Source organism: Toxoplasma gondii, chromosome Ia (assembly GCF_000006565.2).
Source record: "Toxoplasma gondii ME49 chromosome Ia, whole genome shotgun sequence".
Lineage (NCBI taxonomy): Eukaryota > Apicomplexa > Conoidasida > Eucoccidiorida > Sarcocystidae > Toxoplasma > Toxoplasma gondii.
In genome coordinates, this window is record NC_031467.1 from 783,665 (window position 1) to 801,102 (window position 17,438).

Below are 17,438 nucleotides of genomic sequence, written 5' to 3' on the forward strand. Positions count from 1 at the left end.
GCATCGTGTGCTCCGCATCTGCCTGAGACGGTGACAAGTGTAATCCTCCTTGCTGACCGTGAATGCTCAGGCTAGAACGCCGGCGCGAACTGTCAATGAAGAACTGAAGTGTCGGTCTCATCCGCAGTGCAGCACGAATGCTAGGTGTTGCGCAGGTGTTCGAAAGCTCAGTTTGAATAGGAAATTCAGACGAAACCATAGAGGCCACTAACAGGTACACACCTGGGCTAGAAAAAGTGATACAGACGCATAAAATTCTCGATACATTCCTGTCAGGGACATCCGTGTCGCGTGTGTGTGTGTGTAGAGGTGAAACAGTTTTTCTACTCAGACAACAGTGTGCATGTTACGTTGGCAGAACGCGAGTGCTAAAAAGTGAAGGACCAGTGTCGTAGCGCATAGTGCCGAACACCAGTCCTGGGTGAGCCAGAACGGCGAAATCCGCTGTGGACCTCGTCGGGCACAGCACCAGTCGTTGTTTTGCTACAAATAAGAGCGCTGCCGCAAGCTTCCTACGGTTTGTCGACTTGGTGTTTTTAGAGAAATCAAAAACAAGAACGACAGTTGTTTGACGTATCGCGCAAATCCAGAACTGGCATCCCAGCATTGGTGAAGTACGCTTTTTGAACGGTTACCCGGGCAGTTTCTCCTACCGGTCGCGATCCTTTGAGGTTGCCTCGTCGCGTTCTCAGTTCCAACCAGGCAAATGTGTGCGGTAATCTAATCTGACCCTATACGGTAACCACGCCCTGAAAACGCCTGAGTTCCCGAACCACCAGCTGCAGGTCGCGGCCGGACAGAACCTCCCCAGGTGCTCCCTCCGGGACCACCAGGGCCGCCTCCACCCGCGCCAGTTGAGGCAGTTCCTGTTCGGTTGGCTGCCGGTCTTCTGCCCACTTCGGGACGATTCGAAAGCCTCTCTGCCAGCCGGTCGAACATCTTCGGCGTGTAGCTCAGCAAGTCTGCACCGCCTGGGAAACGCATAACACAGTCGCGAGACAAAAAGGATGTCTGCATGTCTCGGAGGAAACTGTGGAAGAGACGAAAGTGCCTGACAGTCTCGACTCACCTTGCGCCGGCAGAATCTCTCTGAAGAAGTAGTAAATGTGTCCGGAGAGGAGGCCGATCGCGTCCGACCAGAGATCCTTCCCCATCAAAAGATGTAGAAGGAGCAGAACGAAAGGCAGCTGATGACCCTGGACTGTCAGAAAGTAGATAGACACTGGAGTGTACGATTCCCGCCGGCTCCAGTAGTAGAGAACGGCGAAGAGGAGAGAACCACCCAGCAGGTGAAGGCCTGCAAATACCGATTAATGCGACACATCACACCAGGCGACCGAGGATACTCATAAAAAGGAAAGAAACTTGTGTGCGAAGTCGGCTGTCCTCGGCACTCTGCCGTCAACAGCTACAGTAGAAACAAACGCGAAACCAGAAAGGGCACGAGCCGACCTTTTGTGTGAAGAAGCGGACTTACCCGTGGGCCAAAAAAGAAGCAGAGAGATGCAGTCTAGACAGAGGGTCTGAAGAACGATGAAGTAAAGGTACGCCCCTTTGCTTGCTTGAACGAACACGGCGTTGTTTTCGAGGTCGGAGCTGACTTGGGTCCACATGTACATGTGCAGCACCCAACCCAGAGAGAACCTGCCGATGTACAAGACATTGGTGAGCAGCCTCCAGACCTGAAGTTTTTGGAAAACCAACTCCCAGTCCAAAATGAGCAGGCGAGCGGGCATCAGTTCAATCGACGAGAGCAGGGTGCACGCAAAGGTGATACACGTGACCGCACGGGTCACTGGCGGGAGGGAAAAGAACCATGCTTCGGGGCCGTTCGACGGATAGCCACCGCCACTGCCCACTCCGTGGGGGAGCGGGTCCATAGTGGTGACTAACAGAGAAAGGAACAAGCGACGCGAGTCCCTGGAATTGAGTGGTGGGTCGAGACGGAAGGCATTCCACAGGTTGGCTGTCGCACGGAGCTCTCCCTAAATTCCACCGCTGCGACGCCGCTCAACATGCAACAGTCCTCTTCCGTATCTGCAAGGGAAACGGGAATCCCCGTAAGACGACAAAATGAGAGTGTGTCTGGATCAAGACATTTATACGAAAACAGCATGCAGCCCGGCGGCAGGCTAATGTTTGCGAGGCAGACACTCCTCATGCGTGTTCACCGCGCGGCCCAGTCGCGCCAAACAAAAAAATTCCCGTCACCGCGTTCTGGAAGGAACGCATTACGACAGCAAATGATGACAGTGCCGTCTGCAACTTCTCTGTCCGTTAGAGAACGTCACAGGCTTTGTGCACGACAAAAGCTGTAGCGTGTCCGCGCAGGCGGGCGTCAGCGTGTACGAGACAACACACAAGGTCTGCGTTGCACAGGAAAATGTTACCAGCGGCTTCCCGCGCCATTACCAAACGCTGCCCTCCAGATTCCTTCTTCAACGCCAGCCAGCCGCGATAAGCCCACTACGCTTGCCACGGTCAACTAACGTGCCGAGTGTACGGACACCGCACTGAATGTAGCACAAGGTTGGTGGCTTCTGCATGCGTGGCGTGTTTTCTTCGACTCCACAAATTGATACGGGCGACCGACGGCAGCGTTTTCTGTTCCCGCAGCTGTAGGTAACGCGTGTCCGCGAAACAGTCCATGCTTCCAACCATGGGGGAGCATATGTTGGTACCGCTTTGTCTTTTGTGTCTCGTTTTCGGAGGCCACACCTCTCAGGCACAAGACTATACCGACAGTGGCGAAAGTGACCAATACGAACCCCAGTGGGTAGCTATTTAAACAGCGGGTCACCAAAGAGTCCTGCATGGTGACACGTGTCACAGGCTTCTAGATGAGGAACACCGCGCAGAAACCGAGCCTCTTCCGAGGTGAGTCTGCTGTACAAAGCTGAGAGGCATTCGCCGCCAAGCCTTGCCTGCGCTGCAGACTACACAGGGAGCCTCCCGAAAGAAATTATTTGTCCAACGAGTATGCGGAGTTTGTCACGGACCAGTATGTTTACAACGAAATCTTGCCACCGAAACTTTACTTGAACTTGAATCTTGCCAGAGCGTACCTGCGGCCACTATCGGCTCGACGAGTTCCCCCCAGGTGCACTACCATGAAACGTTCCCTTTCGCAACTCGTAGTATGAACGGACTCATAGACTCCAGGACCTTCGTCCGCCAATAGAGGATCTCTGGTCCCTGAAGTCGCGCCTGTAAACAGTTGCAGAAAGTGGTGTGATACAATCATATCGTAATCGAGCATTCGGTGTTCAGGTACAGCCGCACCCCGGTATGATGATACGGATGGTCTAGTGATAGTGTACGGGCAACTGATAGTGTGTCTGTCAGGAAGATGATCAGTTCGCTGATAACTATTATTATTCAACTTACCAAAAGAAACGAATGCAGTCCTTCTGGAAGTAACGTCGGCTTACTGGTGGCTAAGGCGAATCCTGTATTCCACAAACCCTGTTTCGGGGTGACCTCGTGTGTGGAGCAGCGTCCGGATAATGAAATTGGAAGATCTCTCGAATGCGCGAACCAGTCTGTGTCGCTGAAGGACGTGTTTCTAGCTTCGGCATATTTCCTGGATCACTTTTACCCATTCTCGCCGATTACCAGTGGGTGAGCTGTCGCGGTTTATCTATTGCCCAAAACGGAGAGCATCAGAAACATGCCAGTGTTCTGTGAAGACCAAGGAACACGGTTGGTTTGTGTGGCATCACGCGATTGATGTGCATGGGAAGGTTCCGCCACTGTTAACACTATGGTTTTCACAGTGGGAGTTGTGACAGTACAGCAGAGGCATCCAATTTTTGTTGTGGATGTCCGACAAGCACAGAACAGACTCGTGCAGGGCTAATGAGAATGAGACCCTAAACGTAGCGATCATACTTGTTTTGTTTGTAGTCCGCGTGCCATAACGGAAAAGGTGGGAGAGAGTACTCCTTATTCCGTTTGCACCTACTTGGCTTACTAGTTTAGGGTAAGGGAGCCTACTTGAATAGATTATATAGGGGAGCTACAAGTAGTGGATGTTAATGCCGCAGGCCGATTTTTTTACAGTTGTACTTTCCTTGTACCGGTGGTAGAAGGCAACTCCTGCAAATAGCAAGACAGTACGTCTCTAGACCTGCTAAGGACAATTCAGCGTGGGAGATACTAGTGTTGGCGTTTCGGCCTCATTTTCCATGTAGTTCCTGTTCCACCATTGAATTCCCGGTGGAGATGGTAGAAAGGGAGCCCGAAATAATCTGATTCTCGCTTTTTGAACACAGTCGCAAGGTTCGTCAGTATCTCTGCACGAAGGCACTTCGTACTCGACTAGATCTGTGCCCGCAGCTACTTCATTCAAATTTCAGAGCAACGAGGAGTTAAATACTTTTACATTAAACCAATGAGCTACACCAACCGAGACAGAATAGAACAACGGGCATCGAGATCAGCATGCTGTAAACACGAGGCTCCCAACGGTACCCATCAAGCCAAGTTAGAAGGCAAGCAGAAGGTAATCCCTGCCTCTCTGCTGTTTCATGCCTCTCGGGGCTCGCACCTGAGTCTGCGCGGCCCTCAAAGAGTCTTTTCCTCTTTGGTCTCCCGGAAGCAGCTCACCGTAAACCCTGTAGATGCGGCACGGAAGCAATCATGCGTCTGTTTTCCTCTTATCCTGGATGCGTTATACTTAGACGCAGGCCGTTGTTGCAGCCTACGAACCCGTCACATCAGAGAGTCCCTTTCGTGTGCACACTTTTGGGGCAGAGCAAACGTCGGAAAGTACACACAGTGCCACGGTCTATGCCGTGAGGAGTTCTACGGAGGTTCTGTTGCGGGATATTGTATACTCGTCAATTTGTTGCCAACAGTCTGTGCAGTGTTTGGTGCATCCACCTCTCTCTCTAATATTTCGAGACTGCCAGTCTCTTCTCCATTAACATGCTCACTTCCGCATTCCGGAAGGGCACGCAAATGGACGAACGGCATGTAGCAAGCAAAGGATTGCAACGTTGACAGCTTTTGGTGCAGCAACATTTGCTGGTGTGCTCGTTAACGAAATCCGACCTTTTCTCTAATCAGGTGTAGCCTTCAAAATAACGAGGAACCGACAAGATTCACATTTGTGGACTGTATGATACCTTTGCAGTCAGCCCAACTGCGCCCCATGGACTCCACATCAGAAGGGGCAGTTCAGACGACAGCGTATCACAGAGAGATCTGAAGAAGAGAAGCCCCATGTGCAGAGTGGGTAACTCATTCTGTTCAGCAGAATCGGTGTGTCTTTCTTTTTCTCGCAGCCAAAGACGACATTATGCCTTGTTGGAACCAGAGTAACCGGAGGGAAAAGACTCGAAAGAAAATGCGGGTGTAAGCAGTTGGCTTTGTCCAATGCCTATTCTAGTGCATGTCACTTTCGACACGCAGGTACGTGCCTATGGGGAGTGGCTTTTATAGACGGGTTCACACGGGTAGGCGACGCAAACCCGGGAAGTAGACTGTGGAAGAAACTAGAATATGAGCGAATTCCATATAGACGTGCTTAGGGAACTGTGAGAAAATGCTCAAGAAACGTTGTCACTCTTAATTGTCTTCTGAAAGCATTGCCAAGATGATTCGTGGGTTCCCGCGGGAGTGAACCCGCTGACGTAGTATCTTTCCTCCTTGCTCTCGTTGACTCACTGATTCCTGAAAGTGTTCAAAGATGTCTCTATATAGTGTACCGAGAGCCGCTGTTAGCGGCGAATTCGTTTTTGCTTCTCCAGCGGGACTTCAGCCCGGTCGCCGTCATACTGGCTGTTAACGCCAATCTTTCCAAGCGACGCCTCGTGAACACAAAGGAGGCAACGCCGCGGCACAGATGGCCCATACGTGGGAGGTTGATTATCCGAGGAAGGATGACATGCACATCATGCTTATCGTGCATGAAGTATACGCTTTTGTGTACACGTGCTGATTCGTTCATATTCGAGGGGTCCATATCATTTAGGGCCATCCAGTCCCCGTGTCCTGCAACACTCCCTCCTTCCCCCGCCCTGTGATCCTGCCGACTGATTTGAGGCAATGGCTTTTGTAGGCCTTCCTACCACTCCCTTAACGAATGAGAGGTGTTACCATCATGGAATTGCGCATGCTGTCTAAATCTGAATTTGCTACTGTCTGGGAACTGACCGATCGACGAGAGGTCGGTTCCCTGCAACTTTTCCCATACCGACAGAGTCTCATGCAGCCCAATGCATGCGCAGAGAAGCCACAAGACGTGTACGGAGAAGCATGGCGGAATTGAAAGTACGTACGAGATTATGCCGGAATTTATGACGGTGGCAGCACTGACATGAGATGGACTGCTGAGTTGGGAAGCGACCGGCGTGTGCAAATGCGGGTTAAACTTTGTGTGTTTATGACCAGGCCGACAATTACGCTGAGCTGACCGCAAACGCAGTAATGTGTCGTTTCCAATAGGTGTTGCCAATTGACCGTTTCAAGAACTCTTTTACAGACTTCTGGTGAATGCGCTGATCCCAGTCTTCGCTTGTGTCCTGTGCTCGACCCTGTAGTTCTGTCACTCATCGGTGACACCCCAAGCAAATGGCTTTGCTCGAGAGGCCTTTCAACTGTGTTGAGACCACGTGTCGAACTTCTACTTAGCAATTCAGAGGAGCAATAAATTGCCTCGGAGGCCAATAAGCAAAGGTGTGAGGTTCTGTGGTGCCGAACTCGCGACTTCTGCGGCAATTGCAAAGCCGGCTGAGCTAGAGGGTACTGAAAAATTCGTGCATGGTGGGGATCTTAAAAAACAACAGGGCATGAATTAAATGTACCTCCGTACAGTATTCAAGGAACCTGAGACAAGCTATCACCTTCTGTCTACGCTGTCGGGCGCGAAGTGCTACTTGAAACAGTAATAAACTCTAGTTCTGTTTATCGGCCTAAAATGGCGATTCGACACTTCGTGAGGGCGTCTGTGCCGTCCTCTACGAAAAGTATATCGGTGAGATTCATGCATTCGGCACCGGAGTGCGTCCGGGTGCCATCTCTCTCGTCTACTTCTCCAGTTTTTTCGGAAGACCCTGGGACTTGGGAGGGGCAGCGGGAAAAGCCTGAATTCGTTGCTGGTTTGGGGGAGGGCGCCGCAGAGTGGCGGGCCAGGTTTCCTTGTTGTGGAACTAGTCGCAGAGAACACTCTGGGGTAGACAAGGCGATGGATTATGAAAGTCATAACTGGAAGGCTATCTGGGATAAACATGCAAGTCGAAGGGGTTCTGACATTGCAGAGCGGCGGACCTCGTCGCATTATTCCTCAAACGGCCACACGTGTGGTCCTAGTTTTTTCTTTCGAGAATTTTCTTGGACCTCAGCAAGAGCACGCCAGGACTGGCACAATTGGCATTGCGAGAGAGAGGGACTAGGGTTACAAGCGCTTGCAGTCCGCAGTCAATACACAGAGAGCCTTGTCGAACCGTGTGACGCCATTCGAAAACTCTGTTGGTGGGGGGGTGGACGTTGCTCAGAGAATCCGGATTTTCAGGGGAAGGATGCAGCTGTGTGCCACAATTGGCAAACTTCTGAAGAGGCGGATCGCCTAACAACGACGAGCATGCTGAAGGGAGCTTTTCTCAGCAGCTCGTCAGCTTCTGCGGAGACGGTGTTTCACTCCCGGAACCTCCCGCTACGCAAAAACAGAGAAGAATCACTCGAGGACCCAAGAATTACTCTAGTGCCATCATCTGTGCCGCAGCGATCCAGATGTTCTGCAACGACATCTGAGTCTTGGGGGTTCTTGGGGTCAGCGATGCTGCCATACGGAATTTTTCGGCCGCGTCCGGGCTTCCGTGACGAGACGGTATCATTGCCTGTTGTCAAAATTGAGCACCCTGAGCAACAATCAGGGCCTTTTAAACAGCCCAATGGAGCTGAGCCGGCTACGGATGTTACAGGAACACCTGATGAGTCGGTTCGTCCAGAGTACCGCTGCAATAAAGTCCGGACCGATAAGAAGGAACGGAAGCGTGCATTTCCCCAGAGAGGCTTCTGGAAAAAACAGAACTTTCTTCAAGTCAAAAACAACACCGTGCGCCTCGCGTTCGCCGTCCAGGGCGTCGACTTGCTCAAACTGAAACGCCTGCGATGGGGAGAGGTGCGGAAAGGGAATACGGGTTGGTGGACGGACGACTACAGGAGTCCAAAAGTGTCGGGTCCGTCGAAATGAGGTTTCCAAACTTGCAACTTCGCGAGTTGTGTCCCGTGTGGACGTAAGGAACAATACAATGAATGCAATACTTTGAATCGGAGTGCACCACCTGTAGCGACTCATGGCTCAAGCTTGATTTCAACAGTCTATAACGTATGAGGAAAGGACAGAGTGCTTCCTCTGTCTCTGTTAAAAAATGCATGCTAACACTTGACTGACTCACTTTCTCTGGGGCCAATGTTTCGCCAGGAAGATTTAAGTTGTTGTCTTCAAAGATTTGCTTCTGACCCCCTTCTATCCGTAGCTGCCAGCTCAATATTTCAGCGGATAAAATACACTATGTGGATAGTGTGCGGAGCGTATCCCAAAATCGCGACTTTTGCCTTGCGCGCTACACTTTCAGTAACGTAGAAGAAAACTACTGGCCAATATATACCCGTAGGCTTCGCTGGCTGTGCATTGCACTTTCCTTCTAAGAATCTACAAAAGCTCCTGTCTCTGGACATCTGGAGGCTCTTCAAACCTGACGTTTTACACTTTCAGGCGCCTTCCCTCAACGACTGAAAGATAACGACCTTTTAGGATGTGGGGGTGCTGTTCCTGCCTCTCCTGTGTCTCATGCTGTCTTCTAAATTCGTAGAATCTTCGTGATTTCGGAATACGCCGTTTTTCGACCGGGTCCCGTCTCCCATGTAGCGAGCAGACATAATATCATCGGTTGAACAGAAGACCACATCTGCCCATCTTGGCATCATGTCACACCTTCGCACAAGACGTGCTGCTCGACCCACGTAGTTTCTAAAAGCAGTTGTCTATTAATTCTTTATCTCTCGCCTCCTGTACTGGATGTGTCAAGGGGCAAAAGAGAACTCGTAATTTTCGAAAAGGCGGCGTACGAGTTCTTCTCACGAACAGTCCACAACTTGAAGAACTGTCGACGACAAATCGGTCAATTGTGCTTCATTGCACAATGTGGCATGGTACAGGTTAAAGCGATTTACGTCAGGCTTCGCACAACAAAACTGTCTTTTCCGACGGGACAGCGTGCAATTTGTCTTCGGGCACCTGTCGTCAGATACTAGGTGACGAAGGTGATACGAGATTATTATCGTAGGGTCATGTGAATTGAAGTATACGATAGTAAGAAAAGAGGCAGTTGTAGCCTCCAGTTAACACGTGCTGTCTCCGGCATGGTTGAAACCTTCAGATAAAACATTTTTTGGCGTGGCATGGTTTGTAATGACACAAGGTCAAAACCATTTTCGAAACATTACCCTCGCACGTTCCTGCACAGTTTGCTTTCTACAATAGGCAAAGAGTCTAACGCACTATGGCGTTCGAACTCGCAGCTGCTGATTCAGCACACGACGCACTAGTGATGAAAGATTATGTTCAAAGAGAACTCTCTGAGACTGCGTAAACCTAATTTTGCCACTGTTTCTGCACTACAAAAGGCTGCTTCTACAACAACAGCGACCGCCTGTAGCTGCCAGGTCTGAAGACCAGAGAACTGGATGGTGAAGGAGCATTGACGTCCAAATTAGGCTGTCCTTCAATTTTGGAATGTGCAGCAGATCAACTCTGAAGGTTCTTGTTTAGAGAAAAAAGATATGATAGCACGCCCTTGGAGCCACTGGGTATCGCCAACGACAATATGCAGTTTTTCTGAATGTGGGTAAGCCTGCGATTAAGCATGCAGCCAATTTCATCTGTCCGAGAACAGCTTGAGACAAGAACGACATTTTCTTAGCAACGAAGACAAAACAATTCTTTTTACCAAGCAGATAAGAACCGAAATGGAATGTGAACTTGGCGCATATTTCGAGTGGCTACCGATTCTGTTCTTTGCCCGAGTCTCAAAATATCTACCAGTGACGGAAATGAAGCCTAATACAAGACCTCAAGTGCCTCGCTGATTGTACTTGATGTAAGAGTTGTTGAGGCGACAGTGCAGAGATAGCACTTGCTGCGGGACTTTCGCACTTCTGAGCGAGCGGCAGAAAGACTCTCAGGAAAGACCAGATTCGGATTGTGGTTGCGAGGTGTAGTCTTACGATAATTCCTGTCTTCGTAGTACCGACCCGAACAATTGCGCTTTCCAACAAGACACATTCATTCGGACATGTCTTGCAGCCTCCCATTTTGGAGAATTTAGGCGGATCCATTATCCGAATGGTTTGCACATCTACAATTACTGCTGAAGTAATTACGCGACTCACTCATCGGCAACACAACAGAAAGGGAAAAATCTGTCAGTTCCCCTATAACAAAACTGCAGCAGATTTTTCGTGGACTTGTTATTTGCAGCGTTCTTCGCCCCCCGAACAACAGACATTACGGCAGAAAAGATATTACATAACCGAGAAAGTGATGGAGGTTTGTAGGTCCGTTATAACAAAATGTTCCCATCGCTGGTGGTTTGAAGCTCTAATGAACCCAGTCTTTGAGTTTTGCTGACGAATCAGTCAGCAGGTACACCCCATACTTGACACCTATGTGCACCCACATCAGTACATCAACCGTTCGTCCACAAAATGACATATTCTAGCTTTTTTCGAGTGCTAGTAATCTCAGCAGGTTCACGACAAACCAGCACAGGAACCCATACTGCAGTAAGGCAGTGAACTGCTGTGGGGTCCTCATATATGGCTTTTTTTCATGTGCAGTACACTTGGGGTTTCGTAGACCTCATGCAGTTCGCCACATCTGAAAGAGTGCTTTCGGAGAACCCCCTTTCTGCCTTTCCATTGTTCACCGAGAGGGGGACACCATTGATCGGCGACTGGATAACAGACGAGTCCTTCGGACATGTTGCCTGTCGCTATCTCGGTTACCGATCGGCAAGAAGCATCGGTACTGTTGTGGTCCTGGGTCCGATAGCATGGAGGCTAGATTCCTTGAAGACAAAGTGAGTTTAGACTGGCGGGAGTAGCGCAGTTTGATGTGTTTTACGAAACTGCTTTCGGAAGAGCCTCCAGAGCTTTACAGTCAGTCCTTTTCAATTGTTTCTTCTCCGAAAAGCCGTATGACAATTGTCTCAACAGCACGCATTAGGTTTTTTGGAAGCAAAGACTGGTGAAAAGTTGCCTTAAAGACCACCACGCCAAAACAATCTACCAACAGAAAACTCAACACAAATTGATATCGAGGTAAATGCAGAGCATCGAGTAACAAGATATCTGTTTCAAGAGTTCAGAGCTGAAAAAAGTTACGGCTTTTTCATTCCACAGGGACTTGCACATAGAGGAGCTGCACTGGAGTCCATCGCCGTGGTATACGCTGAAGAAGTCGAAGAGACGGCAACGAGGCAAGAGAAAGAATTGGCGCAAGGTCAACGGCTTGTTCAGAAGGTGTCAGCATTGAAACCCTGCCGAGGAAAGTCACATTTGGAAGGAACCGAGCAGTCGAAGGCATGGCAGAGCGGTGGTCGCACGCCTCTCACGGACAGTTACACAGCTTCCAACTCGAGAGGACATCGAGGGAAAAAATGGAAGCAAAGGAAAGAGGAAACATGCGGCGTGACGCTGGAAAAAGGTGACCGTTTCGCAGCACAAAATGTGACACGTATTCGTCGGAAGACGCATAACAGGGCCTTATGGCATTCAGTGGCGCACAAGGTTGGATGGACCAGACAATCGTCCGGATGCGAGGAAGACCCGTCTTCGGTCGCTCGACAGAACGACAATCCCGTTACCTCAGCCGACCAAAACGGACAGGAACGGGCTGACCTGAAAGAACAGTGTTTCCTCGATAAAAAAGCTTCGTCTTCGTCAGCACGACCCAGCGACCAACAGTTGGGAAATCAACATGCCTGGTCTTCTGCCTCCGGCAGCAGCGCCGCCAGCTGTGGAATCGACTTGAATGAAGGCACTGGGAACTACACACGGAGTTCTCCAGACGATATGCCCATCCATAACGTAGTTGCGTTGCATCGAGGCAATGGGAGGACTGCCACTGGATGCGAAGAAATCACAGTGGAGACCGAATCAGCGAAGAAACTTGACGAAGTACCCACCATATCGCCGCTTCAGTCATTCGAATCATGTCATTCGGAGGGAAAACAAGATGACATATCTTCAGTGGGAGTGCCTTGCATCGATTATTCTTCCTTACCACATGCGCTGCCTGAGAATGGGACCCCTCTTCCTGAATTGGAGGACCCGCACCCGCCTCGATTGCCGCCACGGAATGCACCTTACACTGCACTTCCTCTTCCGCCGTCAGCGCTGTGGCAGGAAAACTTCGTGGAACTGTTATTGCCGATTTCCCATTGTTTGGAGCAGAAGAGACAGACTGGCGGACAATGGCACGGAGGCGATATCTCTAGAGAAGCGTTGGATACACGTGAGGAGTCGAGCACGGAACGAGTGGATCATCAGAGTGACAATACAGAGAAGTCTTTTGCAACGGCTTGCTCCAACATCGCTGGAGAAGGTGTCCCGAACGGAAAGCCTCCTCATCCTGGGCAGCGGTATGACACTGCAACAACAGTCGCGCATAAAATAACGGATGAGTTTGGGAGGGATTTAGATTCGGGCTTCACGGCCAACTTTGTGGACGCTGTGAATGCGGTGAGGCAGCCTCGAGCCGAGCGCACGAGCGACATCGCAGCAACCGAAGATGTCAGGACATCTTCCGAAGAAGGAACCGAGAGCGTCGAAGCGAAATCATTTTGCGATCCGCCTGAAAACGGGGTTGAGACAGAGGAGCCTTACCTGCGGCCCTGTACGTTAAGGGAGATACCGCAGGTGATAGTGCCGTTGGCCCGAAGACGGACGAAATTGCCCTGTGCAAAACCCAGCAGCAGTAACCTGAGTATCCTTAAGATACTGAAGCAAGTCAATAGCTCTGATATGCGCAATTTCTCGCTTCCTATCAACGTCAATGAGCCCTTATCAATGTTGCAAGTAAGAAATGCATCCAAGATGGCTTAGAGGCCCTTCCACGAAACGATCAACACCTGTCACGTTTTGTTGCGGTGGGTCATGAAACTTCTACGTTGGTTGATGCCGGATCGGTTTCCTCTCTGGCACTGCCGATGACATGCATGATCCAAGAGCCTCATATGTGTACCAATTGCTGCGGCCTGCCACTTCTTTCGTCGGTGAATGCAGTTCTCACTCCTGGTGGGGTAGCAGGTTTAGTGGTGCTGGGCAACTATTGGTATTTCGCTTCTTTTGTTCACACTGAATTTAGTCTAAGGCCCGCGAGGGTTATTTTCTCTGACCCAGGAGTATTGTGGCCTCTCCCTGGATTCTCTGTCAGAGAATTTGCGAGGACTTCGAGTACACCAATCTTCTTTCGATTGCGCGCACAAGAGCGACATCGACGGAAAGGCTTGCTTATGTTACCATCTTCGCGCTCTCGGCATATGCAGGCAGTATGGAGCGCTGTTACAAACCGTTCAACCCAATGCTGGGTGCGTAGGGAACCAGCTAAAGGATCAGCCTGGCAATTTGACAGGAACCATCCCGTCCACGCTTGGTGTTGAAACTCTCCGCAAACGCAGACTACAGTTCCACTATACGGCTTGTCCAGCTCTGACATGACTGGGTAACGTCTTTGTGAGAGTTGATACTATATACCATACGTGTAATACTGTCCAAGACAAGGCCTGCAGGCAGCAGCTGTAAGGCGGATGCTTGCGTTTTGTATGGTATCCACCTACTGCGCTGCTTAATGTGGCGTGCGCTTCGACGCTAATCGCCTTGCACGTGGTTGTACCATCTACAGACTATCAAGGATTCTGTTCCTGCCCAGAAGAAGAGGACTAATCTGATAAAGAACATTCGTTTTCTGGCCACGGCAACATTTCGACATGAGCAACGGCAGCCTTGCTACCACTGTTGCAACTGCAAACTTGTTTGCATGGACTCGAACGCGACAGCGGGCGACGTGTCTGTTACTTTCATATAGAGGAGTAGCTGACTTTCATGGTGAATGTGAGCGTCTTTAAGCGCTCCGTGGGCAACGACACCAACTCCCCTGTTTCGCCAAGGATCCTTGCTTTGTCCCTGCGTCCTTCAGGAGAAACATTCGAATGCTCTCATCGAGGATTCAACTACATAGCGGAGCAAGTGTCGCATCACCCGCCTGTCTCTGCATACCATGCCGCAGCTCACAATGGCGATTTTGTCTGCTTCGGAACTGTCTCTCCTGTTCTGAGCATCCAGGTTTGTTTAAGCAACTGTTCTTGTCGACCTTTTGGAGAGAATGAACGTGATTCGGTCACCAATTCTCGTACTTCGAAAGCGTTTTGACGTGATGTGAAGATGTATTCTACCCATACCAAAATGTAATATCCAAACAGCCTGGAAGAAGGGCGCTTCTTCATTCCGCTGGAAATCCGCCCATCCGCATTCTCTGCTATCCGGCTGCGCCACAGATGATCCAGTTTCCCTAGAAGGATCCAGGATCAGATACAAAGACTAACACACATCTACCCGGTGAAACGCTGTGTAACATGCGCTTGGAAAGTCTTTCTGAATAAAGCCGTTCCCGTGATTCACGTGCAAAGCTGGAATCCTCCATTCACGTTGTTCGGCCGCAGCTGCAAGGTGCTTCGGACCGTCGGTGACTTGTTTTTCTCAGGGGACTCATGTCGACAGCTGCAACTCGGGCACGGTAACGTTGAGGCTTTTTTTACCCGGAGGAGGGTTCGAAGATTATACATGGCGCCGGCCCAACACGAGGGTACACAATATTATTTTTGGTAAGCTCTCCTTACTTTGATTGCGGTCGCTCCTCCTGCGCTGGGCTGACACCATTTGTGACAGCACAAAATCGCGATGTCTGCCGCTCAACTTTTTTCAATAATTCAGGAACAATGTGGATGGAATGGGTCGGAGTCATGACTATTACCAATCACATGACAAGTGAAGAGGCACACGTGTCTTTCCTGCCGGTCACTTCTTCTTCGTCCTCAAAAGCTTCAGCCGGTTCCTGGCTTTCGTCGTTTCAGTGGAATGCCCCTTCGGCCAACCGTAATCTGACCGAACCTGCCTCCCCTCCTATCGCTCAGTCCAGACGAAGGCGGAGCAACAGTGTAGCATCTGATAGCGGCGGAGGAGGGGAGGCAGAGGAACAGGAGAAGGTAACCCTCGGCAGCGGTAGGAAAAATGATGCTAGTTCTCGGTCAGTTTCTGCGTCCCCTCCCTTGGATACAAAGAGAGGTCGCATGAATTGTCGTAGCGACAGCTGGTTATCAAAAGAGTGTGCAGGACGCAATGGATTAAGAGGGCAAGTGTTGGACAGGGCCGGCTGTCCGCGCTTTTTTATTGATGGATGCTGGAGCAAACGATTGTGGCTGACGAGGGTTGGAAAAGGAAGCTACGAAGAGTTCAAGCAACGAAACCGGCTGATCGAACCTACCACCGGAATGAATCGTGACCAAAATTCTGGCTCAAGTCCGAGCTTCAGTCGTGGAGGGCAGACTTCAACGCCGCAAAAGGCTACACATACCAGCAGGATTTCGGGCCGACATGGATCCGGTGTCGTTCCGCTGCAGACTTCTCGACAAGAGAATGGCAGTCCAGAAATGAACTTCATCAGTCAAACAGACAGAACCGCAGCTGAAGTTAGAGTTGTGCCGGCTGACAAGGACCAGGTGCAGGTCTGTTGTGAGCAGACACGGAAACGGGACCATCCGTCAGTGGCCTCAACAGCGAGAAGCAAGGATGAGGCAGACATCACATGGAATGACGAGGACACATTTTTCGTTGCCTGGGAGGCCACACTAAAACCCCCAAGTGCGAAAATGTACTACAATATGCCGGTGTTCGCAATAGAGCTGAATGAACTTACTGAAGGTTCCCAACCTAACCCTCTTGTAGTGAAGAGAGGAGGATGGTCTGGGATGGCACCCACTGACTCCCGCTTCAGACCAGACTTGGTACGCCTTTTCCGACCACGGGTTGTGCTGGATGGAGACGTCGGCCCACCAGGGAGAAATAGTGCACGACATCGTCACAAGCCGGAAAAGGCAAATCCCTGCAACCAATCCTTAGTAGTCGGTAGCAGCTGTCAGGGACAGAAGAGGAATCTGAACTTCTTCACAACTCTGCTGGTCGTGTAAGATGAGACCGACGAAGAGGCAGCCCGGCTACTGCCTCAGTATGAACTGGTTGCACAGGGCAGACAGTATAGGGTGACAAGAGAGTATAAAAACCAACATGTTTTTGTACGTGCATGACAGTGCACTCTGCTTGTACAAATGAAGGTGGGGCAATTGAACTGTTCTTCTGCTAGTCCTCCACTCTTACTGCTGCCATGCAATGTGCAGTTCTCACTCGTTCTTCGGTCGTTATCTTCAGCGCAAGTACGAAGACGGAGACTCAGCAGGGGCTCAGGCGGAGAAACTTCGTCTGGAAGAAAAGCAAAGAGCTACGGCTCGCTCAATGAAGGGGGGCGAATCAGCTTGGCGGCCACTGTGGTTTGATAAGGGTATTAATGCTGTCACGGGCCTCGAAGATTGGTTGTACAATGGTCGTTACTGGCCAGAGCGCACACGGCCACTTGCAACATCGGGAGGCATGATACAGCCAACCCGCGGCAACTACTGCAGCACGCATGTGGAGCTGAGTCGATTCGCCGTGTGCCCGGACATATATTGAATGTAGAAAACGGTTGGGTTTGATTGTGGTCTCTTGATGACAAGAGGCTCAACAGCCCCTGTTGCTGGTGGCAGATCTCACATGCGCAAAAGCAGAAGGCTGGTAGGCTGGGATTCCTACTTGCGGGCTGCAACATGTTACCGTAGGCGAAAGAGATGTACAACGTACATACAGCAACAGGCACCGGCAGATGTCCGTGTCCGGATAGTTGTGATAAACCAGAGGATTCCAAAGATTTGCAGAAAACATTGTTAAACAATGTAATCTGAACCAGTTTTTTCAAATGGTTGCCAGCAAGTTCAGAATCTGTGCCCACTCCGCAATCTCGGTTGCCACATCGGTGCCTTGCATTGTAGTGACCCATGCTCTCCGACCGTTCACACAGTTCCACGCTGATGCTGAGTTAACAATAGGCAACGAACAAACATGCCAAAACAAATTCTACGAGACCATTTCCACAACGAACACCGGTGTCAATCAGGTCGCCACTGAAGTAACCTGCGTTAGTGCATCCCGCTGCAACAGCAGGCAAAGTGGCAGGAGCAAGAACCTTGTGGTTGAATGGAATGGCCCTTCCTTAAACCCAGGAGCGAAAATTTTTCGTGGGAATCCAGAGTGTTCGATTGCGACTAGCATTTCTCGACTGA

At 50.4% G+C, this 17,438-nt stretch overlaps 4 protein-coding genes across 4 annotated transcripts; 3 read left to right on the top strand and 1 right to left on the bottom strand.

Moving 5' to 3' along the window:
- Positions 1-523: 523 nt before the first annotated feature.
- On the bottom strand, positions 524-2,429 carry TGME49_294290 (Der1ER1). The gene is made up of 3 exons (XM_002370167.1): positions 1,478-2,429; positions 1,070-1,297; positions 524-971 (listed from the first exon to the last, which is right to left on the bottom strand). Exons 1-3 carry the CDS (start codon positions 1,878-1,880, stop codon positions 721-723), a joined length of 882 nt encoding a protein of 293 aa, XP_002370208.1. The 5' UTR covers positions 1,881-2,429; the 3' UTR covers positions 524-720.
- Positions 2,430-2,564: 135 nt separating this feature from the next.
- Positions 2,565-3,629, top strand: TGME49_294300 (hypothetical protein). The gene is made up of 7 exons (XM_002370168.2): positions 2,565-2,772; positions 2,833-2,877; positions 2,936-3,001; positions 3,059-3,100; positions 3,156-3,209; positions 3,271-3,286; positions 3,346-3,629. The coding sequence occupies exons 1-7, from the start codon at positions 2,648-2,650 to the stop codon at positions 3,418-3,420; spliced, it is 423 nt and encodes a 140-aa protein (XP_002370209.1). The 5' UTR covers positions 2,565-2,647; the 3' UTR covers positions 3,421-3,629.
- A 2,651-nt stretch (positions 3,630-6,280) lies between these two features.
- TGME49_294310 (hypothetical protein) lies at positions 6,281-8,379 on the top strand. The gene has a single exon (XM_018782221.1). It carries the CDS (start codon positions 6,923-6,925, stop codon positions 8,195-8,197), a length of 1,275 nt encoding a protein of 424 aa, XP_018638595.1. The 5' UTR covers positions 6,281-6,922; the 3' UTR covers positions 8,198-8,379.
- Positions 8,380-12,081: 3,702 nt separating this feature from the next.
- On the top strand, positions 12,082-16,791 carry TGME49_294320 (Oxysterol-binding protein; the record flags this gene model as incomplete). The annotated part of the gene is made up of 6 exons (XM_002370170.1): positions 12,082-13,086; positions 13,445-13,598; positions 14,207-14,352; positions 14,771-14,891; positions 15,001-16,070; positions 16,492-16,791. 6 exons carry the CDS (start codon positions 12,082-12,084, stop codon positions 16,789-16,791), a joined length of 2,796 nt encoding a protein of 931 aa, XP_002370211.1.
- Positions 16,792-17,438: the final 647 nt, after the last annotated feature.